The sequence below is a fragment of the Paramisgurnus dabryanus genome, chromosome 23 (assembly GCF_030506205.2).
Source record: "Paramisgurnus dabryanus chromosome 23, PD_genome_1.1, whole genome shotgun sequence".
NCBI lineage: Eukaryota > Metazoa > Chordata > Actinopteri > Cypriniformes > Cobitidae > Paramisgurnus > Paramisgurnus dabryanus.
The window spans coordinates 13949594-13976503 of record NC_133359.1 but is presented as its reverse complement, the minus strand read 5'-3'; the positions used below and the strand labels follow the sequence as shown (position 1 = coordinate 13976503).

The window sequence follows — 26910 nt, the reverse complement described above, 5'->3', positions numbered from 1 at the left end:
AAGATGGCGGCGTTACAGGAAGCTAGTTATTTTAGTTTATAAAGTTTTAAATGTGGATATTTCTATAACAAAACGGCCCTCAGAAGGCCTTTGTTTATCATCGTGGAGCCGTTTGGATTTATTTTGTGAAGGATGGATGCACATTTTTTGGACTTGAAGGACGTGGACCCTGTAACTTCACATTTGATTAACTGAAAGATCTAAAACATTTTCTAAAATAACTGAAAATGTGTTCATCTAAAAACGATGGACATATGCATCTTAAACAGCTTGGGGGTGAGTAAATCATGGGTTTAATATCATTTTTGGCCGAACTATCCATTTAAGCTAAACATACTTGGAATTTAAATGTTGCAGACATATTTCTGACAACCTCTGTTTTCCTACATTCCTTTATTTTGATAAAACCAGCACCAGTTTCTCTTGTAAGCCTGCCACACAGCACTAACCCAAGTCTCAGGAGGACTCAGCATTATGGACAGCTCTGACATACATATCATTGCCCTGACAGAAACAATAGATGATTACAGTGGGATGGAGAACCAAGGCGTACCATTGGTATTCCACATGGTTTGCATCCGGGCAAAATTGATCTGGTTGGGTGCTCCATCTGGGAATGGGGTTGTGGTGGTTTCAAGAATCTCGCAAATACATTTGCCTTTTTCCTAAAAGATGTTTAAATAACATGTGAATGTTTCTTGTAGGCTTTATATTTAAGGACAAACTGTTTAAAGTTTACATAATGAATAATGTGTACATTTATATTAATTGAACTGATTCTCAGACTGCCTTTTATAAGTGTCGCATGGGTTTTTTGCATATGATTATGCTGATAAATGTCCTTAAAAGCATGCTTTTAACAAAAGTTGGATGAGCATTTTCATGTCTTCGTTACAGGGCCAGTGTTGTCCAAAGAAGAATCATTTTATTTCAAGATGAGGGCTCACTTACCAAGAGAATGTGTGAGAAAGGTAATTTCAAAGCTGGATCCTCTCATGCCCGCCCATGTGCATATGATTACAGTTTACCTCTACAAAATCACTTTTCTCTGTCTGGTGTTATTTTATTTCCCCCGCATTCTCGGATCACATACCCTTTTTTCTTCTTTTGATGTTTTCGTTCTGAAGAACAAATTTTGAGCTGTAAATGGTTGTGATTATGCATGCCATCTCTTAGATGTTGTAGGCTCATATGTCTGTGCATTGCATTGTTATGTGAAAAAAATTTTTTTTGAATTATTTGCTTGGCAGATCCAGTTGCATCCACTGAAAAACCGGTTCAGGAGTGCTGTGCTTGCGGAACCGCAAAGTATAGACTCACTTTCTATGGAAACTGGTCTGAGAAAGCCTATCCCAAGGATTACCCAAGTAAGACCTTTATAAAACTTTTCATCAGTAAAGTACATCATTATAATAGCGGTGATGCTGATTCAAACCTCTGATACAACAGAAACATGAACAAACTGCTTCGGAGAAAAAAATATGGTGCAAAAATACTGGTGCATTACCTACATGTGCGGTAGCAATAATCCATTTGGTTGTTTATAGTTTGATTCTACTGATTTAGACTTTGATTATACTTAGATAACCCCAGATTGCAAATTAGCTAGATAGCATTGTATTGAGTTGAAACGTATTTGTGTTCTTATTGCATAAAGGATTGATTTATTTTTCTATTTGTGTGATAAAGATAACAAATAATTGTCTTTTGATTTCAGTTGAGATCAAATTGTTTGCGTTCAAAAGTCGTCTTACGCACGGCAAAGATAAAGGTTATTTGTTCACCGCTGTCGTTTCTGGCCTGAAGGACGTGCTAACCATTGGTCGGCTCTCATCGGCGCATCTCACACAAGAAGCTACGTGTTATGGGAGTACGGAGGTTTCGCCAGCGAAGGCGTCAAACAGGTCGCCGAATACGGCTCACCCGTCAAAATGGAAGAGGAGATTCGTCAAAAGGTAGGCCCTTCGTCTAAGATTAGCTTCAGTTTAAAAGATAAGGTTGTAGTAATTGCTACATTTCCAGACCAAGATTTGTCCTCTTCATGGGATTAAAAGATAGTTTCCCAGAGATTGTTCTTTGTCGATATGTTTTCAGACACATTTTTTGAGACCATGGCCAAAACAAACTGGCCAAAATGGAATTGTGCTTCTTTTTATTAAGTTTATAATTTATAATGAGCACTTTATGAATAGTGTACAAAACTTTAAAGCAGTAATTTTATTTTATAATTTTTATACTTTAAATTTGTTCCAGTTTTGTACATTCACATGTTACAATGACAATAAAGAATAAAGTAAACATAAAGTAAAAAATTAAGTATTTACAATGCAAATAAGTACTTGAAGAGCTCAGATGCAAAACCCGCTAAGTGGGTCTGGCATGATTGCTTTTTTATCAGGCTCTTAATCGATTTAGCTTAAAAACGGTATTTTTGAATGGCCTGAGGGCAGGATTTAGTGGATTTTATAAAAAGGTATTTGATGAACGTATGATACATGCCGAGACCATTGGGTTACAATCATTATCTCATTTTTGATGGAGGTGGTGTTCAGCAGCTTTTGCATCTAACATATCAAATACACTTTAAACATTTTGCTGTAATTATGCAGCTGGTTGCCTGTAACTTACTGTAGAAGATAAAGGGCCCTATCTTGCAGCCAGCGCAATTGACTTTGTCAGTGACGCATGTATCATTCGTATTTTGCACCGGCGCACAGCGGGTTTTTCCCTCCACAGATGCACGTCGGCAAACTAGGGAATGAACTTGCGCTCCCTGGGCGGTTCAGATCAAAAAAGGAGGCATGTTCTGGCGCAAACCATCCCTGGTGCTATTTTGCAGTTTCAAAAAAAAATTGCGCCACTGACCAGAAAAAAAAAGTTTAAAGTCAGTGGCGCGTTGCGCGTGGTTCAATATGCTATTTTAAGGGCGCATGCTTGACCATAATGTATAGCGTGCACAACGCGCACACACTTTGCTTATCTAATCTACACAGATGCAACAGTTATTTTTGCAAATCATAAATTGTTACACTAAAAAATATTACTACACGAGATAAGGGAAATCATAGTGGTGAGCATTGTGGTGATAGTTTTTATTTATTGTGTGGCTGCGTTAAAAAATTCTCATGCAAATAACGATTAAAATATTTTCATACGTTTGTTGTGTGGCTGTATTACGTTTATTTTATGTAAATTATAATTCAAATGTTTTCATAAGAAACCTTAATGTATATGAACTTGATTTGTAAGAGTACTTTGGGGTTGGACCTTGGTTGCGTTTCTTGGGTCCGATTTCAAAGCCCCCAAACCCTTTCAGCGGTGAGGGTGGACGCAGCGATGTCCTCTGCTGGCGTCAGGTCATGTGTAGGCAGATCCACCTCCTGTTACACGGCGTGCCCGATTTATGCTGGCAAGCTTGGAATTTACAAGAACGTCGGCTGTGAACCGCTCCTGGCGTGCGCCTGGTAAATCCGTCATAATAATAGCAACCCGCCATGGAACTTGCGCCCTTGTGTTTAAAGGGAATGTTGGATAGCGTTCTGATTGGTTAATTTGACGTTAGGCCCAAACCACACCTATGAATAATGAACCTACTTCAGACCAACCCCTTATTGATTTGCGCCCGGCGCAAGAGTTATTTCTCTCGCCGGGAAAATAGCAACAGCGCCCAAGATCCGCACACAAACTCACTTGCGCATTGCGTTTCAGATCGTTAAAATAGGGCCCAATGTCTGAAAATGTTTCATGTTCATTTAACTTTGAACAAACTGGTGCCAGTAAATAACATAAATGTAAAATCTACAGTAAGTTACTGGCAGTTGTAGTTAGTTGTAGTTGTAGCCAGTAATACTGTAATTTCTACAGAATTTTTTTACAGTGTAGTTTTAAAAACAAAATAATAAACATGTTTTTCAATGCTTTAAAGGGACATATCATGAAAATCTGACTTTTTCCACATTTAATTCCTAGAATTGGGTCCGCAGTAGAGGTCTTCACGGGTCCACTTAGATTCGAAAACCCGAGGTCCGACCCGAGACCCGATCGGGTTCGGGTCTAAAAGTTTCACATGTGCCTCAGACACGGGTCGGGTACAATAATAGCGGCATCGGGTCTCGGGTAATTTAAAAATGAATGTGTTTTTTTTTAACGGACCCGATAAGACCCGAACTCTCTCGCCTGTGTGCGTCAATGTCCTTTTCAAACCTCTCATCTGTTTGCCAAGAGCGCTTGCGACATTGTGTGGTTGTCGGAAGGTTCATTTTCGTTGAGACAAACATGTCAGTCAATTATAAATGTACATTTTAGCGGTTACGTTGGTGTCGTCGTCAGATAACAAAGTAAAACGAATGGAGCAGCTCGCCAAATTGGTTGCAAGGCCACCGGAGTTTCTTTCTGTCTGACTGCTGCGCGTGGGTCTGCAGAATGCACACACGTCAGTGCCGTTTACATTCGGTTCCAGTCGGGTTAAAAAAAAATTTTCACTAGTTCGGGTCGGACTCGGGTCTAATTTTCTCGGGTTTGTCTCGGGTCGGGTCTTTCTTTAAAAAAAATTATTAATGCACGTCGGGTTCGGGTATGAAGTGATTCGGGTCATTTCGGGTCGAGTACATTTCTTTGGACCCGAGAAGACCTCTAGTCCGCAGTGCTTGTATCAACTTAGAAATGTGAAAAAGATCAACCCAGTAACTTAGTTTTGGTAAACCATTTTTTGCAATCATGTGACAAATAGGTCATTGAAATTTGGTTCCCCTTGTGATGTCAGAAGGGGATAATACCGCCCCTTAATCTGCACTATCCAACCACAGCACTGCCATTTAGTGCAGACATGAACTCATTTGCATTTAAAGGACACACCCCAAAACAGCACATTTGTGCACACCTACAAAGTCGCAATTTAAACATGTTATAATGAATTATATATATGATATTTTGAGCTAAAACTTCACATATGTAGTCTGGGGACCCCAAAGATTTATATGACATCTTAAAAAAGTCTTGTGAAGTGTCCCCTTTAATGGAAGGGCAACGTATTTGTGAGAAGTGCCAAAGTGCACTAAAGTTTATAAATTAATTGTGCTTACTGCAAACACTTATAACACTCACTCTATGTTTGTGAAGTTTAACACGTCTCATAGCGTCGGAGATGAGGTTGATCAGTTAACACGGGGGTCTGTATAGTGTCTTAATTAAGCGCATTAGTCAGTATCAGCCAATCTTCACATCATTATGTAATGTTAATTTTCACCTCTTGAAAGAAGTTAACAATCGCACAGTCTGAAGTATAAGAAAGCCAGCCAGCCTTTTAGCAGCTTTGTAGGAAGGCGTGTGCCGTATAACTCAGAGTTAATACTGCGTCGGATCTGACGGGCCGTCTTCATGAGAATTTAAAGGTCACCTGGGATAGGTTCACACCTTACATCTCCCCATTTGTCTTTTACACAATGCACTGTAGGAGGATCTGCAATGAATCTTGAAGCATGTCAGATTGATGATCAGAATCTTTTCTCCTCTACCGCATGCAAATAAGCCTACATTTTTTTTCAGCCTCGCCTTTCCTTTTTACTATCACCTTTGCCGTAAAAAAAAATGGTTTTATTAACAGACCCATTTCATCTGTCATGCACCTATTTTTAGTGAAGTCCTGGCCTACCTGGTGTTCTAGGTGGAATAAGATGTGACAAAATATACTTTTTAAAGTCTTTGTGGTTGATAAATTTAGTGCTGGATGTATAGCCTAGTGGTGTCGTTTTCGTTTAACATGCAAAGAGACACAAGTTTCCATATGTTGCTAATAAATCTCATTTACAATAAACCTTTTATTTTTAAAGAATTTTTTTAAAGGGCACCATTCAAAATCCTCTTGGCCCAAACCTGACGCTTCTGTTCTAGGTCGAAATGAGCAAAATAAAATTAAAGATCTCCTTGCAGCCTTCAAATAAGAAAAATAGTTGACTACTTAATGCTACAGTAACAGATCATTAGACGCCTTTTATCGTGTGTGTTGCAGGAAAAGCCTTTGATTTTTGTGGATCGTCTTGGGGCCTAGTTGACGAATTCACACATAACTATTTATCGATTTGTGCTTTAGGCTATTTCCTACCGTCAGGATTTGTTTAGTTAGGCTTAGGCATTGAAAACAAGTATGTTGAAAGTCCCACCCACATAATTCACCCAACAAACGAAAACAATTTCCAAATAGTCTAAACCGGTTACAACGAAAAATCAATAAAATTTGAGTTATACAATGCAAGAAGACCAAGCCAAAAAAAGTGGACAGACGGCAAAACGGTCAACAAGCAGCAGCTATATTCTCAAAGCTGCCGAGCGTCTTTCATGTTCTATATATCTTGTCAAATTTACTTTTACAGCTCTTTTTCCAAAAGCTTGGTCTCCGATACTGTTGGTTGTTTATGCCTGACATGATCATTTATCTATGACGGTGAGCACTTTGTATCTTCTATAAGATTGCATCTGTCTATTACGCCCCTTGAAACAGCTTGTTTTTTGTTAAATTACTATAGTTTTAAAGGGGACATATCATGAAAATCTGACTTTTTCATGTTTAAGTGCTATAATTGAGTCCCCAGTGCTTCAATCAATCTAGAAAATGTGTAAAAGATCAACCCAGTAACTTAGTTTTAGTAAACCATTCTCTGCAAGCATGTGAAAAAATAGATCATTGAAATGTATCTCCTCTTGTGATGTCAGAAGGGGATAATACCGTCCCTTAATCTGCATCTCCAACCACAGCACTTGCATTTAAAAGGGCACCCAAAAATTGTACATTTTTGCTCACACCTACAAAGTAGCAATGTTAACATGCTATAATAAATTATCTATATGGCATTTTGAGCTAAAACTTGCTTTATTTGACATTTTAAGTATTTTGAAATGCTCTCTTTAAAGCTTTCACCACTTAGGTCCCGTACACACTGCATATTAATTCGGTTGTCACTTCACCTTTTAATGCTTAATCCTGTTCTGTACACACACAGTTCAGTAATTTGCGGTACTGACAACCGAATTCCACAACCGAATTAACTCTCGCAAAATGCAGGTAGTGACAACCGCATTTACAGAAACTCTGCACAGTGTGTACATAACCGAACTGAACAACTAGTAGTTAATCAAGTGTTTAAACGTGCATCATAAACAGGACAGGTCTCTCTTCTGAAAAAAATAAATGCTTAGAAGGGGAAAAAGTCTTCTGTATGCGCGGTTCAGAAAATGACAGAGGCACAAGCGTTTGCTGACTAGTGTTGCCAGATCTTGCACTAAAAAAAAACAGCGAACAAGAAGAATCCAATAATAAACCGAAATAAATCTAAATGCTTTACCTCAAAGATCAAAATATTGGGACCGGCCTCTTCACGCTTTATTAACATCAAAAACTTTGTTGCTTCATGAGCCAAAAACTATAAACGGTTAAACACCAAAACGGTATTTATGTACAAAAAAGACGAGGACCTGGCAACACTGCAAGACCGCGCGCTCCGTGCTGTGAAGCAGCCTCACAAAAGCATAAAATACACAACGCCAAGATGGAGGTTTATTGCAAAACACAATGCTGTTATTATTTTGGTCAAATCTGTGATAAGCACGCGAGACGGCAGAACGTTGCTATGGTTATCTCTGTGTCAATCATCGCATTTTCGGGAGTGAGTCTTGTTCCGTACAGACATGAAACGAACATTTAGGGGATTCACTTCCGCATTTTAATGCGGTTGTCACTCCCGAAAGTTTGTAGTGTGTACGAGACCATTGTGTGGTGTCAAACCCAGGTGCAGCCTAAGCATTCCCAAGAGGTATAATTTTTTTCAGCTGTGAACTTAAAGGAAGAGCATTTTGTAAACATTGCTTAACTATGATCGCACAACCGTAAAATTACACATCAAACCATTTTTAAACATCATTTTTGGCAGAAATTGGGCAATCACAGCTTATTTACACCAGAGACGACCTGCGCAATAAATATTTGCAAAATGTGTCTCACGTTGCTGCCGCTGAATCTTTTCTGAATACTCAATTGCAAGACTTGAAAGGCACATAGTAATGCCTATGAACGCCACAGCACAGAGACTCTGTAGCAGTCTTTTTTAGGTATGGACTATAATTCCCTCCTGCACTGATGGAAGACATTGAAAGTATGAAGTCTGACCTTAAAATGTAGGTGGAAATGATCCCATAATGAGCTATCACTTATGAAAACAGATTTGCATTACAGGAAGTCAGAAATATCACACCCGTGATAAATTATATTTATCTTGTTTACGACTGCATGTCCAATAGTTCTGCCGTTAATGCATAAAATCAAGTGACACAGCAAAGTCAAAAGGTCGTGTACAAGCTGTGATTTCCTTTTGTTTAGCTAGTACATAGAGATGCAATCTTTGTCTAGTCTTTTTATTGCCAGTGCATGGAATTCAAATCATCTCATTTTTATGATGATTAAAATTTGCAATTTTCTGTTTCCCCGAGAGTCCCCTGCTGTATTTTAACCTTGAGCTTGCGATCTACACTTCCAAGCACTTTTGCACTTGGACTGATAGACTGAAATGTAGGGCAGCATTATAAAATGCTTCAGTTAGTTAATGAGGTACACGTCATGGTTACAGGTGTCGTAAAACTTTGTTTGATGTCTGTGTGTTCTCCCAGGAAGGTCAGTCAGTTTTATCTAATGCTAGCCTATAAAATATCTCGAATGGAAATTAGACTGAACTGTTTCAGCTAAGAGTTTTGTTCATTTGCACATGCTATGTGTATGCTTTTAAATCCAATGAAATGCGACCAAAGAAGTGCCGTGTGCAATTTGCACAGCACCTTTCATCTTCACCACGAACAATACAGAATGCACAAGATTACTGCGACCTGGCATGCTTTGTTATGTGTAAATATTTTGCTCTGTTTGAAACATAAAATTGCAGATTACATTGCATTCTTTGTGGGAAACTAAACAACAAACGACAATTAAAATTAAAAATTATTATTATTTATAAGACTATCATTGCGATTCAGGAAACTCTTATATAAACATATATATATATAAACATACATAGCTCTTATTGATAAAAAAATCCATCTACAGCTTTCCAGAAGTGCTAATGTTATATTAGCATATCATTTGCTGGCCATTAAGAACAGGGATACCATGGTCCTTTAACCACCTGTGTGTAGTGGTCCTTGAAACACTGACTCCAGCTGCAGTCCAGTCTTTTGGCGCTTTTCCATTGCATAATACCCCACGGTTTAGTTTAGTTTGGGTCGGGTCAGCTCACCTCACTTTGGTGTGGTTAGCTTTTCCATCGAGTTTAGTATTACTTCGTAGTGGGAGGGATTATAGGCGTGTCGTTATTTGCGCTGCTGCCTATGACATCATACAAGTGAGAGCGTTGTTCATCCCCTATACATTCATTTATTTCTCACTCTACCACAAAATTAAAATTGACCACCACAAATAGATGTCTGCACATCACGTTTATCTGTACCTTTGTCACACATGAAAGTTTCTGTTCAAACACCAGTGGCGTCGTCAGACGACGACGACGCGCTCCGCTGAGCCTCATTGAAGTTGCCTTTAAGCATATATAATGCTGACGTGCTCGCCCTATTGCTTGTACACTTTTTTCTACCACATCTTTTCCTTCCCTTTGCCTCTATATTAATGTGCTTGAACACAGAGCTCTTTGAACAGCCAGCCTCTTTTTCAATATAAAGTATTGGTATAAAGTGGTATAAAGTTTTAGTTATAACTATAACTGTATATACTGTATATACTGTATATATATTTAAATATAGTTTTGTGAAAAAGTTGGCATCATTAATTAGTCTCACTTTTTATAAAAAGAAGGCGTCTTTGACATATCGACAATAAATTGTATTGAGAATTTAAATGACACAGCGCACATCTAGTGCCTCTTTAAACTTGTGGGTGTTTAGTTGACTTTGTGTGTATCTGCAGAAAGGCAAAAAAGGCAAATGCAAAGTCAGTTTCTCATCAATGGTTGTCCCATCTGTGTCATTACGAATGTTATTATCTTCTGCCGGCAGTGATATATTTACCCAATGCGAAATATTTATCAAAAGCACAGTATGGGGCAAATTGAAATGTGCTTTGGAATGAAACTTTTCATGAAGGAGACTGGATGCTTAATGCGTTGATGAACATAACTGTGAAATCTCTTTCAGTATGCCAGTTCAATATTTGCATGCTAAATACGCCACAAGAATTTTGATTGTGCTGTATAGGTGGATGTTAGTTTGTGCCTCTTAGGAATATCAAATACAGTGTCGTATTAAACATCACAGCACAGATACGCATGTGTTGAGTTTTGCTGACTTGAATTTTAAGCCTCTGGTTGTTTTTCATTATGTTTATTGTCTGCAAAAGCTTCCAGCATGGGTTTTAACTTTATATGCCTTTTGATAATACAGTATTGCTGTCCAACACTGTTTTCCAAATGTAAAATTGTCTTTAGCTCTACAAAAAGAGTATGAAACCGAATTTAAGAATACTATAACATTAACAAATATTAATAAATGCTAAACACTTTATTGCTCATTGTTGGTTCTTGTTAACTGATAAATTTACGGCTTACTTATGATAGTCTCTGAATATTAATCTGTGAAACGAGGAAGTATTTTAATATCATGCAAATTACACACTAAAACATGAACTTATTTATTCTTTTGATTTTAATTTGTAAGAAAATAATGCATTTTCTCCTATTAGCTTATTAAGTTTCTCAAAGATGCAGCTGATTTGCTTTTTTGAAAGTGTTTATGAAAGCAGTCTTGGATTTTAAAGTATGCACATTTTGTTAAGTTGAGATAAGCACAAAAACACTCAGTTCCTCATTAGCATTGCAGGTCATCAACTAAACAACAAATTTCTGGTGCCGTGTTACTTAAACTAGCAATTAAAGATGAAGTTAATCCCCATGGAAACTATATTTGGAGTAGACATATTCATTTTTGCATATCTTTGTGATTAAAGCCACATTTCTACCCATTTAGGAACACATTCTGCCGTGAATGTGGCCTGACCAATCCAGCAAAAGACCAGTTTAGCATAAAAAAGCCCCAGAGGGAGTATACAAAGGCAGGTCGGCTGTCTTTGTGGCTGTGTCTGTCCCGAAGCTAGTGTGACAACAAAAATATTTTCTAGTGCCTAATACCCATGAGCTGAGCTTTTGGGGCTTTGGATGGTTGCCACCCAATTTTTCCAAACCTTCAGCTCGCTGGGTCCATTGTCCGTTAAAGCTCGACCTGGCCCTGCGGACAGCCGCACTGTTTGAAAACACGTTTCAGCGGGGGCAATTGTCTCATTTCAGCCAACTGGCAGGTTTCGAGTTGCCTGTCTGCTTTGCTTTAAATGCTGCACGGAGAGATCCAGATTCACAAAAACAAAGCTAATGCTTCTGCTGGTGGTTCCAGCAGGCATTACTGCTGTAAAGAACATGAGCAAGACGTTGCTGACAGTGGAATTGTTTTGAAGCTTATATGAGCAGATATAAGCCCCATGAAAGCAACTTTAATGCGCGTTTAGTACCCGAGAAGACCTTATTTCGGCGTAATAGTCTGACTGAGGAGCAGTATCCGATTTAGTTTTCAACTGTCGTGCTGTTTTTGCATCCAGACAGGGATTAAGAATTGTGTTTGTAGCTGATGATGGGAATCTGAACACATGCATAAATAAGTCTCTGTACAGTGCGAACAGGTTTTGGGCCTGTACAGTGCGAACAATGTTTTTGTGCTGGCCCACCACAAAATCAAAATTGACTGCCACAAATTTAGTTTTTCACTACCTGTCTTTCAAAAGACCCATGGTATCATTCTGAAGCTTGGTTTATACTTGACGCATCGGCAATTGGTGAGCGGGGTGAAAATTAAGTCATGGCGGAGTGGGCGGTCGTGCGCACTAAGTGTGAATACTTCTTTTCTTGTGGTGGTGTGCACACCATTTTTTCACATCTGAAAATGACAACCTGACCGCATATTTACATTTACATTTACATTTAGTCATTTAGCAGACGCTTTTGTCCAAAGCGACTTACAAGTGAGGTAGACAATAGAAGCAATTATGGCAACATAAGAACAGCAATACATAAGTGCACTGGAAATAGTCTCATCAAGTCCAACACAATATACATAGCCAAGGGTATGTTAGTGGTTTTTTTTTTTTTTTTTTTTTTTTTTAGATAAAGAGGAAGGTAGATAGAGAAAGAGATAAAGAGAAGGGTAACTAAATAAAGATAGTAAATCTGTAATTAGGAAGTTAGGTAATGGTGGAAGAGATGGGTTTTTAGCCGAGTCTTAAAGACAGCTACAGTGTCAGCTGATCGTGTCACGACCGGCAGATCATTCCACAGTTGTGGGACAGTTCCTGAGAAGGTACGCGTTAGTGTTTTCTTCCCTTTTTGAGATGGTACCACAAGTCGTCGCTCGGTGGCAGAGCGCAGTGATCGAGAGGGTACATAAGGCTCTATAAGCAAGCGAAGGTAAGGGGGTGCTGACCCAGTGGTGGTTTTAAAGGCCAGGAGCAGAGCCTTAAATTTGATGCGGGCTGCTATAGGAAGCCAGTGTAACTTGACAAAAAGAGGAGTGACGTGCGCCCTCTTTGGCTCATTGAAGACCACTCTTGCCGCTGCATTCTGAATCATCTGTAAGGGTTTGGTCGTGCAGGCTGGAAGTCCTGCCAGTAGCGCATTGCAGTAGTCCAGCCTGGACAGGACAAGAGCTTGGACCAGGACCTGCGTAGCATGCTCATCTAGGAAAGGTCTAATTTTCCTAATATTGTAGAGGATGAATCTACAAGAGCGAGCGGTGCTGGCAACATGCTCCGTGAAGCTAAGCCGATCATCAATGACCACTCCCAGGTTTTTGGCCGTCTTGGAAGGCGTGATGGTCGAGGAACCTAGCTGAATGGAAAAGTTGTGCTGAATCTTTGGTTCGGATGATATGATACAACCCATTTTCATGAAGTACGTATAAACGGCACGCAGTGTGAAAAAAACGTGTAATACATATGCCAATACCAATACCAATTTTGCATCAGTGTGATATGCCAGTTCTTCCCGTTCAGCTAATTCTGTGCATCTTTTCTTGTCGTTTTATGTATTGGTTTCTTTTTTTTTATCATTGTCGCTTGGGTTTGGGGTTAGAATTGCTTTACCATGGTTGCATGGAGTTGGGTTTCCATTTTATGTGACAAAAAGTTATTCAAACCCAAGCGACAATGGTAAATAAAAGCAGAAAAAAAAGAAAAAAAAACAGTACGTAAAACGGCATAAAAATTTGGCATATTAAAGAGCACCTATTGTCAGATTCACGATTGTACATTTCCTTTGGTGTGTAGCTGTGTATTAGTAGATGTTAACCATATGCCGTTTGAGGAAGAAAGTGAAATCTGGAGCTACAAAAATGTACGGTATGTGGAAAATAATGTGTTTTTGAACCATAAACCACGCGAACACATTATATTATACCAAATACACAGAATAACGTTGTTTTTTAGCAATGAAATAGGTGCTCTTTAAGTGACAAGAAGGACTGGTGTATCATATTCACGCAAAATTAGAATTTGGCGTATGTATTAGGGATGCACCGATACGATTTTATTTAATTTTTTTTTTGCCGATACCGATTTAAACAGACAACTTCTGGCCGATACCGATGCCGATATTAACCACTTGTATACAATACTATACAGTTGGTCTATTAGCTAGTTTATTTCTGCATCAAATTATTTTTACTGAACATGGATTGGATCTAATTAACATTCATCTGACCAACATAATAAGAGAGGCACAAATTAAGCTAAAACAAATATAATAAAACAGCATGACAGCCTTCAAAGGTGGTTTTTGCTATTCAGCATTTATTCTATTAACAACATTAACTCATTTTTTACATATAATGGATTTCTTTATGCAGTTAATTAATAAACAATCGGTATCGGCCTTTCTCGTGCTATTGCCAATATGCTGATAGTTTCAAATTCGTCAAAAATCGGCCGATAAAAATCAGTGGCCGATACATCGGTGCATCACTAGTATGTATTGCACAACTTTTCACACTGGGTGCTATTTACAAGCAAATCATGAGAATGGTGGATGTGCCGCCTCTAATAACCCATAAGGTTGTAGAAAATACGGTCTGTTTCTCAATTCCAAGAATGCAAGAACGGACTTGCGTTCTCGTGGAGATCAGTCTTGCCAGGCGACCTCGGAAGAACGAACTCAGAAGGTCGCGAAAACACAGAACGCACTTGTGAGAATTGAAATGTGTGCGATCTTCCTGTTGGTCACCTGACATCTGCCATTGTTTTGCCGCAATGACTTCGGGGGCATAACGCGATTTCAGCGCGCAGGTCTGCACTCGATGCATCCTCGATATCAAGAACACATCTGGGTATTTTCATGCGTCCTCTGTACTTGCGTTCTTGAGAATTGGAGTTGGACTTCGACGGTTAATGATGACGTAGAGCGAGAACCCGAGGACGTGAGATTGCTGAAGAACGCATATTGAGAAACAGCCACAGTGTTGATGTTAACGCCTCATTGATAGTAAATCATATTTATTTGTAATTTATCCAAATTATTTCTTTGAACCCCCCCCAAAAAAATATTGTGTTTGACATCCCAAATCCTTAAAGGACAAAGCTTTTGCAGGGATTTTTGTGTGAGGATATCAGTGAACACCCCTGACCACTCGGTGGGTTTCACGTCTTTGTAAACGAAAGTTTAATGCATTTTAGGAAGGATTGTTCCTGTGCACCTATAAAGCCATTCTAGAGGTGGGAGGTGATACAAGAAACACCCGAAAATACTCGGGCCAGCATCATATGTCCAAATTTCAGTCAAAACCGTTCTATTTCATCATAAACAATCTGAAATCAGGGCTTTAAGTGTAAAATACCGAACTTGTCATTTAAGTGAATTACAGTATATATATATAATAAATGCTATAATAGATTATACTAAATGATAGACAGGGTTTCATTTAAATAGGATATTTCTGTGCATTTGTCTTTTGATCACGACAGCGGTTATTTATCAAATGATGAAGAAGAGCTAGTAGGGTAAATATATATCCTTTCGTCGAGTGTCAATTGCATCTTTTCCTGTGCCAAAAACCACATTCTTACTGACTTATGACCTACACGAGTCAATATTTGAAGTGGATCAAAACCTTTCCAAAACCCGTTCTTGTCTTAGGACAACATTGATAAACGTTTTTGATCCACTTCAAATGTTGACTAGTATATTTCACTGCTGTCATCTCTATGAATGTGTGTTCACTGTACTTTCTGTGTGTATGGCAACCCACGTAAGCACCGTGGTCCAGAAGTGCCTGGGTCATGTAATCCCTGAGATCAAAACGGAATGTGAAACATTTGGGGTGGGCTTTGCTGTGACAGCACAAACTCAAAGCCCAAGATCTCCGGTGCTGGAGCTTATACGGTTGGCAGCTGTTTCTCCCAAGCACCCCCATGTTTTGTCCTGACAACCTCCCACAGTCGCCTCCCACACCCCACCCACCCCCAAAAAACATGAAATACGGCCGGAAAAAGCAGACTTGACATTTTGTCACGATGTGAAATTTTGGTCTTGACAGGTAATTGTATTTTCTCCAGTAAGAAGCTGTAAAGCTTTGCGAGGTAAAAGAGAAGCGAAGTTTGTGGATGTGTAATTAACAGTGACACTCACTGGATGTCGAGGTCAATGGAGCAGTGCTGCTGTAAATTGGTTGTATTACATAGATATAGAGTTGTGGTTTATTTGACAGGGCTTTGGAAGAAAATGACTCCTCATGCCGCTCCTGGTGGCTGCATGTATAGATGAAATTTGACTTGACTAATTTCCTGTGTAAATTAAAGAATGAACGAGAGGGAGAGAAGAAAAGATGAGTGCGTGAGATTTCAGAAAACGATTCCAGTTCATTATTAGTAGGTGATAATTAAGTCCGACTGTCGACTGTAATAAGAAGTGATAGAGATGACAGGTTAACCAATGCCATAGTTACAAAATAACTTATGAGCTAGTCTGCTTCTCCTCTAAATGCAGATTCTTAATTTGTTCCAGCGTACAGAAACATAGACATTTCTCTTTCTATAGGTCTCAAGTCAACTAAACCAATTGCCATCTTTAGCCACATTAGGGTTAGGGTTTTTTTTAGGCAGGGCTGCCCACCAAAGAGTGTCCATTGGTTTTTTGTTTCAACCCCCACATCTCTGTTTAAGAGGAATTTGCTATGAAGCCTTTGAACCCTGTCTGTCAACCGAGGGAAGCAAATGCTAAGCACACATATTTGAAACAATACAAAATGTGCTCTCAGTTTCTCATCAAGGCAACCATTTTAAAAGTACATTTTGCACTTCTATAATCTTATGTGCTATCAAATAATTGGCCAATAAGTCATTGCGCTCTTAGAAATAAAGGTTTTATAATGGGTTATTCACAGCGATGCCATAAAAGAAATATTTTTGGTTTCCCAAAGAACCTTTCAGTCAAAGTTTTTTTTTATGTTATGTTTTGGGGCTTTGGAGAATAGACAGGAAACGGTTAGGGGAGCTGAACCAGCAAAGGACCTCAGAGACGTGTCTCCAACTCGGGTTGCCTTGATCAAAATGGTATATATATATATATATATATATATATATATATATATATATATATATATACAGGCACTTACCACGGAGCTATCAGTGACGACCAGTCAAAGGTTGTGTGTGTACATTTTAGCGGCATCTATTGGTGAGATTGCGAATTGCAACCAACAATTTCAAAACGCATATGGTAGTTGCTCTGTAGTTTCTTCTTTTAGGGCTACTTTAACGGAGAAGAAGTGCCGCGCCATCCCGCGCCGTGTCTAGGACAACTCTGAGGTATTGTACACCAGAAGTGCACATTAAATAGCGCGAGCTTAGTCAGATAGCTTCAAAATGCAATATATACGTTGGCAGCCAATGTTAATCGTTAATGATTTGGCACAAAAATTATGTTATTTAATGTTAAACTATGTGAGTGGCGCGACAAGGATTTGAGCAACTTCCTTTAATACAATGGTTTAGCCTGATGGAGACCTGTCAGGTCGAAACATTAATAATTACATAAATAATAATAATAATAAACTCTGTTTATTACAAAAATATTTGTTTAATCTTCAGCATAGCTCCCATTAAAGCATTCTACTTCTTTTTGACTACCTCAAAATTTGGCTTCAGTGACCACAATTGCCCTTTATTGTTCACCAAAGAAATCAGCATGCCATGAGCCATAGCTGCGGTGTATTGATGAATGAAAAAGACTAGCTGGCGATATTTCAGGATTCTGCGGACACACATGGTATTTCACAATGCTTATTCCCCAGAGAAACAAGAACTGGACTCTCAGTTCCAGCTACGAAAGACTGTAAAAGAATGGCTAGTTAAGATTCAGATCCCCGTCTCCCCCGGTACAGTCTTCATAAGACGACGCTTGGACCAAACACAATAAAGGGGCATTATGCGATGCACTTTCTTTAATTCATGAGAGATTCCTCATGAATCCGTTTTTAGCTTCTTTTCCATGTTTTCTCTATAAAAATGAGACCTCAGCGGGAAAAGGCCCGCTGACAGTAATCTTCCGTAATTTGGTTTTCGGAGCTCTGTGGTGGCACACCGGGAGGCCTGTGAAACACGTATCCTTCAGAGGGGGGTCCGAAATGTGCACAAAACAAACTGACGGGGCCAAAGCTCACACACACTGTCTGACTGACAGCTGAGAGGCCTGCATGCTCAAAAGGCCAGTGAAGACAGCAAATGGTTTTTAAAAAAAGAGAAACTGTTATTTTGCCGTGCATGTCAGAAGCCTTGATGCTCATTTGAATGATCTGTCTGTTTGACTGATGCCAGGTGTCCACACCTGTTAAAGGCAGACGAACTCTGTGACTTTTAAACAGTGGCAGGTAAAAAAGAAAACATAAATCTGCTAAGACAGTATTTCGACTTTAAGTTTGAGCATTTATTAACAATTTGATAAGATTTAACAGACAAACATAATATTTACCAGTCACTAAAGATAAGGGCTGCCTAATGATTATTAACTTTTCGTTTGCAGAAAAAAGGTTTTTGTTTACATAATTATTATACACACAGTACATTAACAAATATTATGTACATATAAATACAAACACCTGTATGTATAATTTTAAGGAAAAATATATTGAAATAATAAATGTTTATATTTATTTATAAATGATAAAAATTATACACTGTAAAAAAATTCCGTAAAAAATTACAATGTTATTGCAGCTGGTTTGGCGGTAATTTACCGTAGATTTACATTTTTGTTATTTACTGGCAAGAGTTTGTTCAAAATTAAATACATTTTAAATATTAACAAGTCTTTATCTTTACAGAATAAAACTATACAATAACAGCCTCATGCAAAGCATTCTGGGAACCAGAAATCATCATCAACCTTTTTCTGTTTTTTGCTTCAGATTTTGTTTCCCAGAATGTTTTGCTTGATGCTGTTTTTTTTGTTTTACTCTGTAAAGACAAAGACTTGTAAATGTTTAATGTTCATTTAACTTTGAACACAATGTTGCAAGTAAAAAACATACATTTAAATCTACGGTAAGTTACCGGCAACCCAGCTGCAATTTCTACGGAATTTTTTTTACAGTGTATGTAAATATACAAATGTTTATACACATGCAAATATTTCTTAAATATATACATGCATGTGTGTGCATTTATATATACATAATTATTATACACATTACACACACATTTAATATGTAAACAAAAACTTTAATTCTGCGAACGATTAGTCGCGACTAATCATTAGGCTGCTCTAGTAAAGATTGTACATATATCATAAACGGTAAGACAATTAGCAATGCAATAACCAACAGTTTGATTTACTGCAACATACTGTACAGTATTTACAATTTGAGTTCTGTTGTGCTTGTATTTTGTATTTACTTTATAATTTTGTTTATCTCTGTGCGCACTAGACGTTTCTGTTTCTAAAGCTAGGGCCACACTAAAAGATTTTTTAAAATCTTGTCAGAATTTCAAAATGTGAGAGACCACAAACAAGATGAAAAAAAATCAAAGATTTAACAGTTTTGTTTCGTCTTTTACAGCTCACTTTCTGATTTTGTATCTTTCGTTCCACGTGCATTTACAGCATGCGTACATGTTTGTCCTCGGGGTCGCCCCTCACAACAGGATTTTTGATATGTGTGCACATGTTGAATACTATTAGCGTTTAAAGTGATTTGCATTCAAAATGACAGACAATGACAAAAAGTCTAATGCAATTTAGATTCTGATTTAGATTCAGATTTTTCGTAAATCAAAACATTTCGAGAAATTAGTTGTTTTAACCGGATGCAGTTACTTTTATTTTTATCTTGTCAATGAAATCAGACTTTAATCTGTTCGTTTTCTTAAAGAGCACCTATTACATTGCTAAAAACAACGTTATTTCCCACATATTTGCCGTACATTATTGTTGATCCTCTATGCCCTGCTTCCCTGAAATGCATTGATTTTGTACAAAGCTCATTGAAAAGCGCAATGTCCTCCAATTTGTCAGCTAATCTGTACGTTGTGATTGGCCTGAATACCTCTGACGTCAGCCAGAAATGTGACGCTCTTTACCATGTTTGAAAGATTCGGTCACAATGCAATACTGACAGGAGTTAATATCGTCTTTACTACCTTATTAATACGAGCCAAATCTGATCCAAAAAATTTAGATAACCAAGCTGATCGATTAACTTTACCAGTGCAGCTTGAGCAGAACCAATCTGTTTTGTTCAAAACATGTCTGCAACACAGTTGACACTGATTTCTCGGACATACTCAAAATGCATGATTTAATGTAGATGCATGAGCAAAATATTTTTAAAACACCTTTTCTCATAATTTAATGATCATTTTGAAATTCATACAGAAACATGTTTTTTAGAGCTAATCTGAAGAATAAAAACCTCACATTTGCCAAATCAGACAGCACAAAAACAGCAAATTCCATGGACATGACCCCATGTACCCCCCCCCCAATTATAGAATGACTCGTGCTCATCAATATACAATATGACCACAGTCAATTTTTTGTTAGTGTAAGCAGCACTGAATGTTATATTGCAGACTTTCAGCACTTTTTGACAACTAGCAGAAACTCACAACTCTGCCGCTAATAGTCCCACTGCGGCCCCGTCAGACAGGAAAATGATGGGCTGTGGGCCAAGAAGAACGGGGGTGCGAGTGACAGGAGGTGGGAGACAGACTTCAGCCCTGTGAAAGTGGAAGATGCGGATGGAGAAGATTGCAAAGGTCTTTGGGTTGTACTGTTTTGCCACATGCTTCACTGGATTCCTTGCTGACCGTAATGGATGGGGGAGCACTATTGTGTAGAAAAAACAAAAAAGATTGCTCTTACAAATAGCCATGAAGTGAGATTTAATTACTGTACATAACGTATTGACATTTAAACCTTTTTAAAATCAGTAACACTTCAGTTTAAAGGAGGCGCTTATGAACGTGCTTTAAAACTAAATCAAGTGTGACGGTCTAAATAAAAAAATCTAAATGATTCCTCGAAATGTGCAAATTAAATCAATTACCTAAACTGAAATGTTTACAGAGATGGCTTAGTCTTGCTGCCTGTCGCTCCTGTGTGATGTTCAAATCCTTTGATAGCGCACACACTTTGTAGTTGGATTCAATTTTAGATCAAGGTTCAGGTGGGACGCGGCCGGCTGGATTTGTGTCGGGCGTCCAACTGGCACATCTGTGGGGTCAGGAGGTCCATCGCAGATCTTTCTTCAGCCTGTCTAGAAAAGCTCTAGAGACGAATCTTGTGTGTCTTAGAAACAGGTTGTGTCAGATGTCTTTAAGGTGGTGATGGCACATCAGTGGAGCATCAGATCAGTGTTCTCTTATATTTGAGAGATCATAGATCTTAAGGTGAAAAACTTTTATTGATCTTTGCGTATTTTGATCTTCTTCCTCACTTAATAATAGGAAACATTTATTTTTTTGTCTTGTTCTAACAGTGGATTATTTGTTGGTGTACTCTGCCAGACAGATATTGTCAGTGGTTGACATGTTGGCTTCTGGATTTGATGGGTTCTAGATACATTTCTCATCCAGAATCACTTTCGCTATGTGTCATACAAGCAGATAAATTGTCAATTTAAAAAACAAAGATCCTATGAATTTTAAAATGTGTAGGGATATATATATATATATATATATATATATATATATATATATATAATGCAAACACAAAGTTTTATTTTGTATGCGATTATTTGCGTTAGCGGTTGACAGCTCTATATTTTATATTTTTTAACATTTTGACATGCATGTTTACGTATACAGTAGAAGTCAGTAGTCAGAAACTGCATTTACACTTCAAGTCTTAATGCACAGATCCAGTCTTTTGACCATATCTGATTTTCATTGTCCTGCCTGTTTACACATACTTTAGACTCATATCCGATGTCCGTGTTTACATTAAACTCCTTCCCAGACAGAATGCTAGCTTAGCTGGGTATAGTGTCAGCTATCTAATGTTAATATCATCATCACTTATTTAAAGGGACTGTAAGTAGGATTTTAAGTGTTTTATTAATCAAAATCAATGTCTTTATTCATAAATATGTCCTCGTTGGTGTCAAATGACCTCTGCCAGTGATCTGACTTTTCTTTGTAAGCTTAGAATTTCATCTCTTTACTTACATTGAATGGGTTAGTCCAAGGTCGTTCCGCCTTATTGATACACTATAATAGCAGAGAGGGACAAAAAGCACTAGCCTACCAACGCGTTTCCACAACGCGTTTTCATTCAGAACACGTGAACCAGCTGCAACGGACAAGGAGATCAGTAATCACATAATGGCTACCGTAGTTGCAACACGCATTTGGAAAGGCGAGGCGCTAGAGAGCACTATTCGTTTGATTGCAAAATACAATTTCCCCACTAGATGGGGGTAAATCATACTTATTGTCCCTTTAAAGTAAAGGCCATTGTTAATGAGTACCTTCAGCATCATCATCATCCACACTGTCTCTCTGTCATTGCGTGTTCCCTGAAAACTTCGATGGGGTCGGCAGCTAGGTTTATCGCCCACAATTCGCTCCAGTTGCTCATAAAATGGGCAAGTCGTTCTGTCCTGAATACTTAGTCAATATGAATCCTTAACTTCCTAATGCTTAAATGCTCTTTTTTTGCTGCTGGATGTCTGGATATCGGATATGTATCCGATAAAAATCCACATTTGGAAGTGGCTCAGAACGGATAGGAAAAATCATGTTTATAGACGTGCAGCAATATCCGATCTGTGTCAGACGTGAGCACTAAATCAGATTTTTTTTGTTCAGCCAGAGATGAAGATTAAAATCATTTTTATGAAATCGGATCTGAAAAGATTTGTAGATGGTGACAGGAAACTTTTAAAGGGGACCTGCACAGTTATGCAGGAGAATAAAAGCAATGGGTTGTTGCTTTCCTTGTTCATTTACCAGAGGAATCATTAAGGTATTTACATGGTAATGTATGCTAATGATCTCTTTTGGGCTAAAGAATGTTTAGCTCAATACAGGTCCATAGAAGCACAATTAGCTTGACATGAATAGGTTTGCTCTTGGCAGATAGTTTCTTACCAAAGTCATTTTAAAGAAAGTGTGTTTTACCAATTACCAAAGCAGGTAGCTGAGGGCAAATGCTTTACTTTAAAAGTAGTTTTTAGAGTAGAGTAAGTGTTTTTCATTGGGTGAATGTAGAGAACGGCTATTTTTAATGTATTCAAAATAAATTTGATGAAAAAAACAAATAATTTACATTAACAAGTCTATACAGTATTTTTACAGAATAAAACTAAAATAACAGCCTCATGCAAAGCAGAAAACTGTTACAAATAGTAATTAAAGGGTTAACTTTGAGTATCTTTGTTTACTTAAATGACCAATTTAAGACTTGGGGCCCTATTTTAACATTCTGAAACGCAAGTGCGAAGCGCAAAGCGCAAGTGACTTTGTGGGTGGATCTTGGGCGCTGTTGCTATTTTCCCGGCGTGAGAAATAACTCTTGCGCCGGGCGCAAATCAATAAGGGGTTGGTCTGAAGTAGGTTCATTATTCATAGGTGTGGTTTGGGCTTAACGTCAAATAAACCAATCAGAACGCTATCCAACATTCCCTTTAAACGCAAGGGCGCAAGTTCCATGGTGGGTTGCTATTATTATGACGGATTTACCAGGCGCACGCCAGGAGCGGTTCACAGCCGAGGAGACCGACGTTCTTGTAAGAGCAGTCAAAGACAGAGAAGTTGTTTTGTATGGGGATGGGAAAAATCCGCCCAAATCAGTGTCGGTTAAACAGGCGTGGGAGGACATAGCCACAATTGTCTCATCAGCTGGCATCCCCATCGTTGCGCCAAGCGCTACAATGATGTCAGGAGACGGGGGAATCCCAAGCTTGCCAGCACCAAATCAGGCACGCCGTGTAACGGGAGGTGGATCTGCCTCTACACAGGACCTGACGCCAGCAGAGGACATCGCTGCGTCCACCCTCACCGCTGAAAGCCAAGAAACGCGAGCAGTCCAACCCCAAAGTACACTTACAAATCAAGTTCACATACATTAAGGTTTCTTATGAAAACATTTTAATTATTATTTACATAAAATAAACGTAATACAGCCACACAACAAACTTATGAAAATATTTTAATCGTTATTTGCATGATAATTTTTTAATGCAGCCACACGAAAATAAATAAAAACTATCACCACAATGCTCACCACAATGATTTCCGTTATCTCGTGTTTATATTTTTATTGTAACAATTTATGATTTGCAAAAATAACTGTTGCATCTGTGTAGATTCGATAAGCAAAGTGTGTGCGCATTGTGCACGTTATACATTATGGTCAAGCATGCGCCCTTAAAATAGCATAATGAACAACGCGCAACGCGCCACTGACTTTAGACTATTTTTTTCTGGTCAGTGGCGCAATTGTTTTTTGAAACTGCAAAATAGCATCAGGGATGGTTTGCGCCAGTACACGCCTCCTTTTTTGCGCTGAACCGCACAGGGAGCGCAAGTTCATTCCCTAGTTTGCCGACGTGGGTCTGTGGAGGGAAAAACCCGCTGTGCGCCGGTGCAAAATACGAATGATACATGCGTCACTGACAAAGTCAATTGCGCTGGGTGCAAGATAGGGCCCATAAAATTCTTCAATATTTACAGATTTCCCAACACATTCTTTTAAAATATCTGCATGCTTTTACCACTGATCATGTCATTGAGATGATCTTCTGTGTTTTGCATGTGTATCCATTCAAATTTACATCATGCTGCTTACTGTAGCCTGCAAGTAATCTGTGGGATATTTGCTGGCCTGACAATGAAGAATAGCCTCAGAGCAGGCAACGTTATGCAACGTGATTAGATATCTGATATGCATGCCTGTTATATGTCGAGGGATTGCTTCCCTAACCAGATTAAAACAATGAATATGCATCACACAACCCTGAGGGCGAGTCATAAAAATGCGAGTGTTAAACGTGTATTTTAATAACCTTTAACTCAACCCCCACATGACGGGACATCGTGGCCCAGTGCCACGCACCTGTTGTTTGTTAAATGTGAAAAAGATACCAAATTAATTGCCCTAAGGTTCAACACATATGCAGCCATATGAATTAGCAATTACGTCTGGACTTTTCGCTCAGGGGCTTTGTGGCATTCGACAAACAAAATGATTAAACATCTTTTTGTTTCTTCCAGTATAGCCTTTTTCCCCCTTTTTTTGAAAAATATTTTATTAAACGTTAAGCATGGCTGGGTTTTTAAGCAGGAGGTATCACACTGTTCTTGTACAAGAAAAACTAATTACGAGATGCAAAAACACCCATGGAAGATGAAATTCTCAGATGCTTTGGGATATGAAACCTGACGACTGTTTACCTGTACCGGAGGTTTTCATTTTAAAAGCTTTTGTTCAGGAAAAGCGTTGTTGCCTGGAGTCAAGGAGTAGTCGATTTCCACATTCTTGATTGTAATTTTTGATTGCACTTTGATTGGATGTATTTCAATCTAGGTTAATAGTTGTACGATAATAAGTATCATTAAGACTTTATCACAGTTTTTATGTCATTAAAGGTAGGTATCTGATTTTTAAAATGTTAACTTTAGCTACTAGCACTGAAATCACGATCCCACCCTCCATTCAAATCGCCATCTAAAGCCACGCCTCCACCAAAACACAAGAACACACACAAACCCCATTTGTGTCTCTTTGCAGTACAAAGTAAATAAAATAACCAACATGAACAACTGTTTTAAATCAGAATTCGATACAGCATATTTTCGGTTATGTAGAAAAACACGTTCACAGAATAGGAGCAAAAATTGCATGCGTCCAATTACTGCATTCGGTCTGAGTTGTTGAACATTTTTTTGTCTTACGCCTTTCACAGATGACATAAATTTATACAAATACATTTAGACACTGTAGTGATTGCTCTCAGAATGTGAGGAGACTTTCAACCAGCATAACTAAAAATGTTTCTGGATCAAATCAGATACCATGCCTTAGCTCATCATTATTATTAAAGCAGCACATACAGAAAGTAATATCTGATCAGTGTGATCTTTTGTGCAAACATTCTTCGACAATAAAGCCTAGTCTTGGTTTTGCATACCTACTTTTATCTTCAGATTATTGTTTGCTTGTCTGCTTGCTTGCGTCTTGCAGTTATTGTCTGCTAAATCCATTGTATTCTGCAGGCTTTGGCTGTTTTTCGAAATGTGAAGAGTATATGAAACAAAACTATCTAGGTATTCCGACATGTTTTCTTGTAAATGAATTTTTTTCGCAGGCTGTTTAGGTTCCCTAATTTCACTTTAATGGCAATGAAAAGGTTATTAGTCAGTAATTGAAATGTCTTATTTTTAAAATGTCACTTTAGTCACTTCATTGGTATTTAACAAATTTGAATACCAATTTCGCTGCTAAGTGCTTGCAAAATCTTCTAAGAAATAAATGTCTCCAGTCACTTTTCACTGTCCTTTTTGAATTAAGGTAAAAGGCTCACAAATTTTATAACCTAATATATTCTTTAAACTTCCTTTAACTGGGTAAAAAAAAACTCTTGCACCGTGACATACAATATGGCTTACTCCTGGCTTTTTTGGAATCGTTTTTCAAATAGTAGGGGTGCGCAGGGCAAAAACTAACGTGGGGTTAGTTGTAACACGGACTGTTTACATTGTTGCACGGTATTTTTTCCGGTATTTTTTCACACTGCCAAAAGACCATCTCCTGCAAATTATTGGAAATGTATAATGTTTTTCCAGAGAGTTATTGATGAACGAGTGTTTTGGTGGCATTTAAGTACAAATTTTTTATTGTATGTTTTTTTTTTTCGGTTTCTAAGTTTGATGTGTAAGATACCAAATCCAATGCTATGTCATATTAAAGGGATAGTTCGGCCAAAAATTATATTAAACCCATGATTTACTCACCCCCAAGCTGTCCGAGTTGCATATGTCCATCGTTTTTCAGACAAACACATTTTCGGATATTTTATAAAATGTTTTAGATCTTTCAGTTGATTAAATGTAATGTTATGGGGTCCACCAATAGTCCACGACCTTCAAGTCCAAAAAAAGTGTGTCCATCCTTCACAAATTAAATCCAAACGGCTCCAGGATGATAAACAAAGGTCTTCTGAGGGTAATCCGCGCTAGCCTGGCTCCGCCCTCCTACGTGCTTCCGCTTAATTTTCATTTCCCTTCAGCAGTACGTCTGGGATTTCTCTATAGAGTTTCGTTTTCTCCTGCAAAAATCTGCAGGACCAATCAGCAAACAGATGGGGGTGGCTAAGAACGATGACGTTGAGGTC

General features: G+C 38.3%; 1 protein-coding gene across 1 annotated transcript in view; it reads left to right on the top strand.

Moving 5' to 3' along the window:
- spon1b (spondin 1b) overlaps nt 1-26910 on the top strand; it is an 86337-nt gene that overhangs the window by 22144 nt on the left and 37283 nt on the right. Inside the window, exons 4-6 of the mRNA XM_065291689.2 lie at nt 898-971; nt 1251-1367; nt 1807-1955. Coding sequence (XP_065147761.1) covers nt 898-971; nt 1251-1367; nt 1807-1955 — 340 coding nt within the window. The remainder of the gene's footprint in view (nt 1-897; nt 972-1250; nt 1368-1806; nt 1956-26910) is intronic.